This window comes from Primulina tabacum, chromosome 8, assembly GCF_025594145.1.
Source record: "Primulina tabacum isolate GXHZ01 chromosome 8, ASM2559414v2, whole genome shotgun sequence".
In the NCBI taxonomy this organism is placed as follows: Eukaryota; Viridiplantae; Streptophyta; class Magnoliopsida; order Lamiales; family Gesneriaceae; genus Primulina; species Primulina tabacum.
Window position 1 is genome coordinate 40434568 of NC_134557.1, and position 12870 is coordinate 40447437.

Genomic DNA, 12870 nt, shown 5'->3' on the forward strand with positions numbered 1-12870 from the left:
CCTGATAATAGAAGTTCGAATCAAGTTCGAGCCGAGTTCGAACCTCAAACAATCTTAAACGAGTCAAATTTAAGTATGATACTGTTTTATTTGGTTTAGATCGTTTACATGTAGGGACGAGATTATGAGGAAATAAGAAGAGCAAAAAGAGGAAATAAAAAAGGGAATGGTAAATTTATTAAAATATTTTGCTTTTTTCCTAAGAAATAGAAAAAGAGATGTCCATCCACATGACAACCATACCCATGGAGCGTTCAACTTTAGATAAATTCCCATGTCTCGCATATATTCTATTTACATTAAAATCGAATATGGAATATGTTTTAATGCATCAATTGGCACTCTCAGAGTTAATTTTATTCATTATTACTAGTTTTAAACATAATTAACAAACTAACCAATTACTAAAATGCTCAATAACGTCCATTATTTTACCCCATGGTTTTATTTTTATAATCCCAAAAATGATTATAGAATATGATCCCTGCTTATGGGTATAATTCAAAATTCGTTTAAACCCATTGAAGCATTGAGTTGTCGATTTGTCATCCTCCTCCACCGGTAAACCCACAAATAGGCATAAATAAATATTGTTGAGATTCCATTAAAAAACCAAAGCCATACATTTTGCCAAATTAGACAGTGAGTGGCGGACAGTTTCTGTTACAAATGGATACAAAAAACGGAGCAAAGAGCCAAACACAAACCGTACAATGAATAAAGAAACACAGAAGAGTTATAACCATAATAAATCAAAAAATAGGCGATCTTAAGCCTTTCATCATCAAAAAAGAGAAGTGTCAAAAAAGGGAAGAAAACAACACCGATGAAATCCGATGAATTTCCGTCCGGCAATTTAGTTTCCGGAGTGGGACACGGGGGTTGTCACGAATTGGCCATCCTTGTAAACGTGAATGTATTGTTGGGGTAAAGCATGCTCTCCCTGAAATAAAAGGCATCAACCTTATCTAAAATACTTAGCTTGTTTATCGTTGAAAAATCAGAATGATAAACTGAGATTTGACAAAACTGAATATTATGAGAAAGACCAGAAGATTTTGAAGTTATGCTCGAAAACTGGCAATGAAAACGAATTTTACCGAATAAACTGCACGTGTTAAAAGGGATTTTATAAATCAGCATAGACTAGGAAGGTGAGGGCTATAAGCATTCTATATATAGGAAGGGATACATACCCAATCACCATCCGATTCAGATGCGGGTACCAGCACATTGATTTCACTCGACTTTGCAGTCGTAATAGAAGCCTCCAAAGAATCTTTACTCAAGTATAATTGGCATCCTGATGTATTATCGACTGAAATTGTTGGAGCAGAGCCCTGTAAAGAAAGATTTACAAAGAACAGAAGGTATCTTAAAACACAATGCTGCTCCAGCTGATTCTCTTTCGTGATTCTTAAGGTACGGGCATGCTAGAAATTTAATGAAGATAGCGGGTCGGATTATTTTTGAAAGGTAACAATTTATATCATAAAATATCTAATAAAATCTGATTCTTATTTAAACCAAGGCAGCTGCTATGAATAGTTCCCACGAGTCACCACTAAGTTGAAGCCTATTTTTATAGGCACCAAGGGAGAAGGAAAGCCTAACTCCAACATCATAAAAGAATCATTACCTGACATTGCACTTCCACGCCATTGCAATTAACAATCTCACAAGCTGCTACAACATCCTAGTTCCCCAAGCATCAAAAAGAAAATGAGTTAGTTTAATCTACAGCTTGATGGCTTCTAATATACAGAAAGCCGGTTAACAAAAGTTCTTAAACTGACCTTGAATACCACCCCCATCTTAGTGCACTTGTCCACTGTAATGTTGTTCACTTTACCTGTAAATAGTTATGCCCGTACAAAGCTTTTCAGAACTCCTAACGAGAGAAGCCAACAAAAAATGATGAAGTATAGTTGGATTCTGATTTAGTTTACTACCAAAGAAGTTATACCTTGAATCTGAAGTACGGAATTCTTGCACCCGAAGACATAAACAGACTGCCTTGCGTCACAATCATCAATTACTAAATTGTTTAGTCCAATTTGATTCTCAACCACCCATCTGTAGGCCATATTTAACTTGGTTGACAAAGGAATCAAACCTATCATTATGCTTATGAGAATAAACATTTTTACTTACTTGCGACCCATTTGAAGCTCTAACTTCGGAGGTCCTGACTTTGAAAATGAAGGTGAGCCAGCACGGCCTTCTTTTTCAGCAACAGTAACGACACCAGCTTTATCTGCACGGTTCTTGGTTTTCATATCAGCAGTGACCTTCTTCAAACCTTTAAGAAAATACCAAAAAGCCAGAGATGAGAACATAATAAATCCATTGAAAGTAAAAAAACATAAAGAAATTATAAGAGTTAATCACCAGCAGTAACTGACTTCCCAGAATTAATTTCCTGGAAAACTGCAGACATGCCTTGTTTGGGACCTGACGATGAAGGCTGGGTCATCTCAGAACTGAATAGTGAAGCAGGGGGAGGACAGGGAGGAGCAGGTGCACCAGGAGCTGGAGCTTTTGTTGGGGCAGGTGCTGCAGTTTTTCCAGTGGCACTCCAAACAGGGCCCAATGGGTAGTGAGACTTGACATAATCCCTTAACCCAGATACATAGAGCTCCTTTAAAGCCTTTGCCCACTCAACATGATTGGCATCTTTGTTTCGGTACTCCATAAGAATCTGTGCAATCATTGGGTACACAGCAAAACTTTAAAACTTGAAGAATCAGTCCCACATAAAAGATGGCAACAAGAAGAATTTTTTTAAGAAATAACTCAGATAATTGGATGATGGTGAAATTTTAAGGTCTCAAAGACACGAGTATTCAGGACTCAACGCAAGACATTTATACTCAGATCAACTGGCTTTCTTTAGCAACTTAAATATCAGCATGTGAATAAAACTCTTCAAGTTCTGGTTGTACTATAGATATACTATGTACCATGAAATATCAACATGTTCTGCAAATTTGAAAACCCATAATGGCGATTAGATGGTTGATATTTGCACTCCAATATTTGTCTCCCATTTTTGCACTCCGCGATTGAACGGACCCCATTTCCCTATCCGTTTATGCAAGAAAATTGACATGTATAGTACAGAATCACCTTCTTAAGAGCAAAAATCAGCCCCTATTCAAAAATCGGAGGGATACCAATATAAATGCGGTACATATTCAAGGATGAGGGGAACCAAAGTTTGTATCATTTCTTCTCCTTTTTTCTGCTTTCTTTTTGTTTCTCTCACTGGTGGTGTGTGAATCCTTTGGAGTTCTAATGCAAAGAGTCAGAAATATTACCTTGTTACAGTAAAACTCAGCCGTTTGCCAACTCTCTTCAACATGTGCAATAGGCATGCTCATTCCTAAGATGACGAAAATAGATCAACTAGAAATGAAAAAGAGAATGCTTTGAGCTAAATAAACAATCAATGGTACATCTATTTCTAAATTCCTCTTACCACAGTCTTTTCCTGTATATGCAATCCATGCCAGAGCTCCGAGGCTGTCAGAACCAGTTTTTAAGTGATGGAAAAATTCAGATCTCCTTCCCTCTGTCAATGCGTGAGCTTTTGCCATCACCTCATTCAACGGCTTTATGAATTCCATCAATCCTGCTGTGTCAGGTTTCTGGAAGTGCCATGATCAGGCTTAGCATCACAGTACAAAATAGAAAAAAGAGTACAAAATTAAGAATAATCAAAAGAAGGTATTAGGGATCCATTCACAGGTGGAAGCTACAGCATCTAGCAGCGAAATATCAGAAAGCGATGTTATAGGAGGATACAGAACACCATAACAAAAGTTATCGAACAAAATTGGCTAAGTATAGCAGTGTAACATAACAAAAGACCCCAACAGAACAATCATTATCGACTAAAATTGTCCAATGAACGCCTTACATTTTAACCATCATGACTTTAATCTTCCACCATTATCCAGACCGTAGCCATACCACTTTACAACACAAGGATGAATTAGTCCCGATAATGACGCAAATTGTTTCACTTTGTTCAACATTTCATCACATTACATGCTCCGATAAGAAACAAACTAAAACCAAACAAACCAAATCAAAATCGAGACGATTAAAATTCACTAACCTGCGTAGACTTGATTCTAACCAGAAGCTCCTTCTGCACAGAAAATGCCTCCTCTATAACCTTCGAAATATCCAAAACCTGTCCCTCAATCTTCTCCCCAGCGCTCACAACTCTACTCAGATATTGCGACTCCAGATCGCCATACGCCACGATCGACGGATCCGTCGCCGCATCCCCATCTCCCCCCGCCACACCGCCCGATCTAAATCCGGTGGCGGACAGCGCCTCCAACCGCGAAACCGCGGATTCCAACCTTTTTATCAGATTTTCATCCATACTTGCCCGAATTTCAGTCTTCGAAAAAATTTAGTAATAATTTGAAAGTGAATAGATCTGGAATCAGTGGTCGCGAATCACTGTTCGTACATTTAAGCAATTTCCTTTAGGCAGAAAGGTAAAAGATACAACTGTGATTTCATTTGTGCTGAGCACAGTTATTCCTTTTTATTCCTTTTAATTAAATAGAAGGTAACGTACGGTTACACGTGTCGGACGAATAGAGCTTACATAATTATTTTTTATTTTTTTTAATGTAAAATACGAAGATTTTAATTTTTTTAATAAATTTAAAAAATAATTATGTAAGCTCTATCTGTCCGACACGTCAATTTTTTTTTAAATGGAAGAACTATTTTAAATTAAAAATAATTTCATATTAATTATTTTATCAAATTAAAAATAATAATAACCCATATATCATATGTACATTTTTTACTAATATTTATCATGTACATCTTTTGCTAATATTTATTATCTACACACATATGTCTTAATTATACTGGAGACAAAATTAATGGGAGATTAATTGTAATTTTGAAATAATAATTTTTTTAAAAAAAATGTTTAATAAAAAGCATTAGATTGGGGTTGATCTTGATACTAGTCATGTAACGCTTGAAGTAATATGATATTAATAAATAATTAACGATTTTTAAAAATAAAATATGATATATTTTGGTCATATGAAGTCTAAATGATTTGAGATTTGGATATAACGTAGAAAACTTAAAGATATAGAAGTTTCATGTTGTGAGTTTGGAAATTTTGATCGTTTGACTGGTTCAAAAGAATATACCGGTGTTAAAATGTTAAATATTATATATTATATTATATTATATTATTAATATTAAAAAAATAAAAAAGATAAATATGAAAAGGATCGACTGAACTCCTATTAATTCCAAAGTTTTATAACAGAGAGCTGAGAGGAATAGACTTTTTGATTTTTTTTTTCCATCTTGCGACTTATCGGTTTATCCAATCGACAAACCGACTTCAGGTTTTGATATCGTTGACACGAGATCTTTGATTTGAGGTATAAATCTTATAGTTTTTGTGATGTTTGAAATTCGTCGATTTTTTGAATAAATCCGATAAATTGTTAAATCATACGGAAATTGAAGATTGTTGAATAGTATATGATTTTAACGAAGTAGAGAAGATTATAGTGGTGTTATTTTGAATTATTTCAAATTTATTATAATTAGGGATTTTTAATCGTTGGATTGAGATTGGAGAGTTGTTTATCAGTCGTTATTAATTCTGATTATATATTCGGAGTCTACGAGTATATGCTACACGTTGATATAAAATTTTCAGAATTTAACGGATGTTGTAAAATAGCCTATTATTTGAAGTTAATTAATTATGATGTATTTGATGGTAGTATTGTGAATTAAATATACCAGAATATTAAATTGTTGAACGATAAGAAATTTATAATCGAGTTTTATATTTTGTTAAATTAATTGTTGTTGGGCTATTTGATGTTATATATTGGGGTTATGATCGTGTTGATACGGTAACAGTGATCTGATAATTGTTGTTGAATTATTTAGATACGTCACAAGCCTCGGGATCAAAGAAATAGCCAGCTTTTATATATACTCAATTATCAGGTACGTGTTGACGTACGAGCATACGTTGTTATTGTTTAGTATTGATAAATATTATTGTGTTGATGGTAAATCACCGGAATTGGGTGATTTGATATTATATTTCCTGTTGTTTATTATTGTTGATGTTGTTGGCTGTCGTTGTTGGGAGACGTCACGTTGATGTTGTTCGTTCAACGATATTGCTGTCGCCGGAGTTGGGGTGCGACGTATCGTTGATGTTATTCGTTCGACGATATTGCTGTCGTTGGTGTTGGGGTGCGACGTATCGTCGATGTTGTTGTTCGTTCGAAGATATTGCTGCCGCCGGAGTTAGGGTGCGACGTATCGTCGATGTTATTGTTGCAGTGTGATGTTGTTGAGTTGTTGATGACTGATTGTCCAGAAACGACAAAGGGGGTATTTCTGTTATCATTTCAGTTATATCTTATGTTGTTGTTAATATAACTGTTATGTATTGCGATGATGATTGTTGTGTATGCTCATCCTTTGGGGGCTGTTTCTGTTGGACAGGTTACAGGACTATGCCGTGAGACATGATAGTGGTGAAGGACTAGGTGTGTCTAGTCAAACAATCCTGTAGATAATAGTAGCGACATTATAACTTATTGTCTTATTTGAGTTGTATGTGTGTATTTATTATGATGTTTCTGCTACACTGACGTAGATAATGTGGTGATTGCACTATTTTGTCGTATATGTATTATATTATTACATCGTGGAAAAGAAAATTTTTATGCATACGACGTCACATGTTATATGATTACGTGGCGAGGTTTGGGGTGCCACATCAGTGCAGCAGAAACAGTATAATAAATACATACACAACTCAAATAAGACAATAAAATATATTGTCTCTATCTACTATCAACTACAGAACTGTTTGACTAGACACACCTAGTCATTCACCTCTATCATGTCTCACAGCATAGTCCTGTAACATGTCCAACAGAAACAGCCTCCAAAGAGTGAGCATACACAACAATCATCATCGTAATACATAACAGTTATATTAACAACAACATAAGATATAACTGAAATGATAACACAAATACCCCCTTTGCCGTTTCTGGACTAATCAGTCATCAACAACCTCAACAACATCACACTGCAACAATAACATCGACGATACGTCGCACCCCAAATCCGGCGACAGCAATATCGTCGAACGAACAACAACATCGACGATACGTCGCACCCCAACACCGGCGACAGCAATATCGTCGAACGAATAACATCAACGATATGTCGCACCCCAACTCCGGCGACATCAATATCGTTGAACGAACAACATCAACGTGACGTCTCTCAACAACGACAGCCAACAACATCAACAATAATAAACAACAACAAATATAATATCAAATCACCCAAATAACATCAATAGTTCCAGTGCTTCTTAGAAAATGAGTCACAAAATCCATCGATATGTGCTCCCATTTCCAAGTCGGTACTTCTAAACTCCTCAATTCACCTCCTGACCTTCTCCTCTCAGCTTTGATTTGTTGACAATTGAGACATCGACGTACAAAATCCATCACATCACATTTCATTCCCTTTTACCAAAACTGAGAGCGTAGATCCTTATACATCATCTTGCCACCAGGGTGGATAGAATATCGACTACAATGTGCATGCCGCAACAGGCCCTGGCGCAACTCAGATATATCAGGAACTACCCATCTATCATTCATCCTCAAACTGTCATCATCAGCCACTCTAAAACGAGTATCTTGTTTATGAAAAACTAACTCCTTCCATCGATGAACTCTCTCGTCTGTCATCTGTGCATCACGAATACAACCATATATATCAGGTTCAGCTAATAAGGTAGATACCTGGATAGGAGTCGTCGAGATATCAAAATCATATCCCAAGGAACAACAAGACATCATCATAGCTGATAAATGACTCACATCGTCTGCAGTACAACTCACTTTACGACTCAATGCATCAGCTGTGAGATTGGCTCGACCAGGATGATATTCAATCTCACAATCATAATCATTCAGCAAATCTAGCAATCGTCTCTGTCTCATATTCAACCCTGTCTGTGTAAAGAGAAATCTCAAGCTCTTATGATCAGTATAAATCGTAAACGAGGTACCATATAAATAGTGTCGCCATATCTTCAAGGCAAAGATAATGGCTGACAATTCCAAGTCATGCACAGGGTACCTTGTTTCGTGTGATTTTAGCTGTCTCGAAGCATATGCCACCACTTGTCGATCCTGCATCAAAACACATCCTAAACCATGTAATGATGCATCAGTATAAACAAAAAACCTCTCGTTTTCTGTAGGGATTGATAACACCGGTGCAGTCGTCAGTCGGTGCTTCAACTCCTGGAAACTCCTTTCACACGCTTCAGACCACTGAAATCGCACACGTTTCTGAGTCAACTGTGTCAAAGGTCTAGAAATCTTTGAAAATCCCTCAATAAATCGACGATAATAACCTGCTTAAACCCAAGAAACTACGGATCTCTGGTACAGATGTAGATGCAGACCACTGTAATACGGCCTCGACCTTCGTTGGATCAACAGAAATCCCATCTCTTGATATAACATGACCCAATAAGACCACCAGATCCAACCAAAACTCTCACTTACTGAGTTTGGCATCCAACTGTCTATCTCGCAGTAACTGTAATACTGAACGTAAATGCCATGCATGCTCAGCCTCACTCCTGGAATATATCAATATATCATCAATAAACACAATAACAAACTGATCGAGATAAGGCTGAAATACCATATTCATCAAACTCATAAACACAGCTGGAGCAATCGTCAACCCAAACGGCATAAACAAAAACTTATAATGTCCATATCTGGTCCTAAATGCTGTCTTCTGAATATCCTTCTCTCTAACTCGTATCTGATGATATCCTGACCTCAAATCAATCTTCGAATATACTGAGGTCCCCTGCAACTGATCAAACAAATCATCAATACGAGGGAAGAGATATTTATTCTTAATCGTTACCTTATTCAGCTGTCGATAATCAATACAAAGCCGCATCGTTCCATCTTTCTTTCTCACAAATAAGACTGGTGCACCCCAAGGTTATACACTAGGGCGAATGTATCCCTTGTCCAGCATGTCCTGCAACTGGGCTTTCAACTCTCTCAACTCTGCTGGTGCCATTCTGTAAGGAGTACGAGAAATAGGGGAAGTACCTGGCATCAACTCAATCTCAAACTCTTCCTCACGGGCTGGTGGGAATCCTGGAATCTCATCAGGAAATACATCAGCAAACTCAGCAACTACAGGCATCTCCTCTGTTCCCACATCCTTCTTCTTCTCTGTCACATCTACAGCATAAATATGATAACCCTCATGTCCATGCTCCAATAACTGAGACATCCGGATAGCAGATACCAATGAAAAACGGGGACGAGAACCCTTCCCATAAAATTTCCAACGCTCTTTCTCATCTGAAATATACTATACGGTGATAAAGATCAACAGTCGCACAATATCTCCTCAGGGCATTAATTCCCACAATACAATCAAAATCAGTCATCTCTAGTATAATCATATCTGATCTCAGCTCGTAGCCCTCATAAGAAATAATACCATCTGATATCATAGATACAACTGATATATCAACTACAGAGGGTGTCGAAACATAAAGAGGCATAGGTAATGGAGACGGGAGCATATGATGCTCAACCACAAACCTCTTCGATATAAAAGTATGTGAGGCACCTGTATCAACAAAAATATAAGCAGGATAAGAACACAAATAACACTTACCCGCTATCATCTCCTCTCGTGCCTCCTCTGCCTGCTCTCAGGTCAAAGCATACACATGTGTCTGAGGCGAACCATCTCCCTGCATACGTGGTTGTCCTCCAAAAGGTCCTGATGTAAACTGATAAGGTTGTCGTCCTCCTCTCCCTGAGGATCTACCTCTATCACTCCTAGGGCTCTCGCTGTCCCTCACGACTAGGACACTGCCTCGCTATATGGCCCACACCGCCACACTCAAAACAGGCGATCTCGGTCTGTGTACACTCTCTGATCAGATAAGATCCCCCACAACGAAAACATCTCACTGCTCTGGACTCCCCTCTCTGTCCCTCAACAGACTGAGAACTGCCCCCACGACTCTCAACACGTCGTGAATATAATCGACGCTTCCCAGATGATGCTGAAGAAGAAGATGAACCTTTCTGATATTTAAAAGACTGTCTTTCTGGTCGTAATGACTCCCTATTCGGCTCTGATAATCGTCTCTGAGGCCCATACTCCTGCATAACCAACTCAGCCATCTCAGCCCTCGTCACTGCATCCTCAAATGATATCGGGTTATTTGATTGCACATGATCAAATAACTCTAACTTCAACCATCTCAAGAAATGCCTCATCTTAGCATGAACATTCGTAGCAACATGTGGCACGTATTTCAACAATGCAGAATACCGAGACTCATACTCAGCAACATACATAATGCCATGTCTCAAATCCTCGAATTCTCTCTCTTTCTTATGTCTGGCTGTTATAGAAAAATACTAATAAAGAAAACGAGAGCGAAACACATCTCAATCAACAGTACGGCCCTGGGCTCTCAATCCGGCCTCAGTTGTCTGCCACCACAATAATACATTCCTCGAAAGCCGAAATGTAGTCAATCGTAACCAAGCACACCTAGCACACAGAGCAGTCACAAATATCTGCTCTATCCTCTCAATACACTCATCTGCTCGTTCACTAGTTTCAGAGCTATCAAATCTCGGTGGAAGACAACTGCTAAAATGTGCCAAAGTCAACTCACCAGGCAATAAAGGCTGATCTGCAGGTGCCTGTCCCATAGGAGGAGGTGACAATGGATTCATATGTCCAAACCCACTGCCAACCTCGTCTGTTTCCTCGTGTGGATGTACCTGTTCTCTAGCTGCCATAACTGGAAATCAAATTATTAATCATAACATTTAACAATTACAATCTTGTATTCATCATCACACATTTCGCACGAAACCACACGCAACTAAAGAACCATCAATCATACCAAGTCATCAGAAACAAATCAAATGCACAGACACATGCAGATAATATCGACATCCAACTCCTTCATCACAAACCCAACTCCTAACCATCTCAGACATCTAACATATGCTCCGATACCACCAATGTAGCTCCCCAAACCTCGCCACGTAATCATACAACATGTGACGTCATATGCATAAAAATTTTCTTTTCAACGATGTAATAATATAATGCATATACGACAAAATAGTGTAATCACCACACTATCTACATCAATGCAACATAAACAGTATAATAAATACATACACAACTCAAATAAGACAATAAATTATACTGTCTCTATCTACTACTAACTACATGACTGTTTGACTAGACACACCTAGTCCATCACCTCTATCATGTCTCACAGAATAGTCCTGTAAACTGTCCAACAGAAACAACCATCAAAGAGTGAGCATACATAATAATCATCATCGTAATACATAACAGTTATATTAACAACATAAAATATAATTGAAATGATAACAGAAATACCCCCTTTGCCGTTTCTGGACAATCAGCCATCAACAACATCACACTGCAACAATAACATCGACGATACATTGCACCCCAACTCCGGCAACATCAATATCGTCGAACGAACAACAACATCGACGATACGTCGCACCCCAACACCGGCGATAGCAATATCGTCGAACGAATAACATCAACGATACGCCGCACCCCAAATCCGGCGACATCAATATAGTTGAGCAAATAACATCAACGTGACGCCTCCCAACAACGACAGCCAACAACATCAACAATAATAAACAACAGCAAATATAATATCAAATCACCCAATTCTGGTGATTTACCATCGTTTTCAACACAATAGTATTTATCAATACTAAACAATAACAACGTATGCTCGTACATCAACACGTACCTGATAATCGAGTATATATAAAATCTGACTATTTCTTTGATCCCGAGGCTTGTGACGTATCTAAATAATTCAACAACAATTATCAGATCACTGTTACTGTATCAACACGATCATAACAGCCCCTACATATAACATCAAATAGAACAATTAATTTAACAAAATATCAAACTCGATTATAAATTATTATCGTTCAACAATTTAATATTCTGGTGTATTTAATTCACAATACTACCATCAAATACACCCTAATTAATTAACTTCAAATAATAGGCTATTTTACAACATCCGTTAAATTACGAAAACTTTATATCAACATGTAGCCTATATTTCGTAGACTCCGAATATATAATGAGAATTAATAACAACTGACAAACAACTCTATTATCTCAATCCAACGATTAAAAATTTCTAATTATAATAAATTGGGAACAATTCAAAATAACACCACTATAATCTTCTCTTCTTCGTTAAAATAATACACTACTCAACAATCTTCAATTTCAATATGATTTAACAATTTATCAGATTTATTCCAAAAATCGACGAATTTCAAACATCACCAAAAATATAAAATTTATACCTCAAATCGAAGACCTCGTGTCAACGTCCCAAAACTGAAGTCGGTTTGTCAATTGGATAAACCGATAAATCGCACAATCGAACTTAAAATTAAAATGCTATTTCCTCTCCTCTTTCACCTCTCGGTCGCATATCCTCACTTGAGTTCGGTGGAATTCATATTTGAATAAATTCCACCAACTCAACTCATTTTTTTAAATATTTTATTATATTAAAATAATATAATATATAATATTTAACATTTTAACACTGGTATATCCCTTTGGGTCAGTCAAACGATCAAATTTTTCAAAATTCAAAACATGAAATTTCTACATCTTTGAGTTTTTTATATTATATCCAAATTTTAA

The 12870-nt window shown here is 37.1% G+C and overlaps 1 protein-coding gene and 1 long non-coding RNA gene across 2 annotated transcripts; both read right to left on the reverse strand.

The window, feature by feature from the left end:
- Positions 1–734: 734 nt before the first annotated feature.
- LOC142554164 (cyclase-associated protein 1-like) lies at positions 735–4554 on the reverse strand. The gene is made up of 10 exons (XM_075664829.1): positions 4124–4554; positions 3482–3650; positions 3321–3385; positions 2392–2701; positions 2155–2302; positions 1967–2076; positions 1797–1852; positions 1640–1696; positions 1197–1340; positions 735–943 (listed from the first exon to the last, which is right to left on the reverse strand). The coding sequence occupies exons 1-10, from the start codon at positions 4397–4399 to the stop codon at positions 857–859; spliced, it is 1422 nt and encodes a 473-aa protein (XP_075520944.1). The 5' UTR covers positions 4400–4554; the 3' UTR covers positions 735–856.
- A 2402-nt stretch (positions 4555–6956) lies between these two features.
- LOC142552631 (uncharacterized) lies at positions 6957–12042 on the reverse strand. The gene is made up of 3 exons (XR_012821851.1): positions 11730–12042; positions 7217–7277; positions 6957–7126 (listed from the first exon to the last, which is right to left on the reverse strand). It is a non-coding gene; the product is annotated as an uncharacterized LOC142552631 (long non-coding RNA).
- Positions 12043–12870: the final 828 nt, after the last annotated feature.

What these genes read in the sequence shown, in the direction of transcription:
- LOC142554164 (XM_075664829.1), bottom strand. Translation starts at nt 4,399, where the DNA reads ATGGATGAAAATCTGATAAAAAGGTTGGAATCCGCGGTTTCGCGGTTG. An exon ending in TTCCGTACTTCAGATTCAAG is followed by an intron (nt 1,853 to 1,966) that starts GTATAACTTCTT and finishes AACTATTTACAG; the next exon opens with GTAAAGTGAACAACATTACA. An exon ending in GCGTGGAAGTGCAATGTCAG is followed by an intron (nt 1,341 to 1,639) that starts GTAATGATTCTT and finishes CTTTCTTTACAG; the next exon opens with GGCTCTGCTCCAACAATTTC.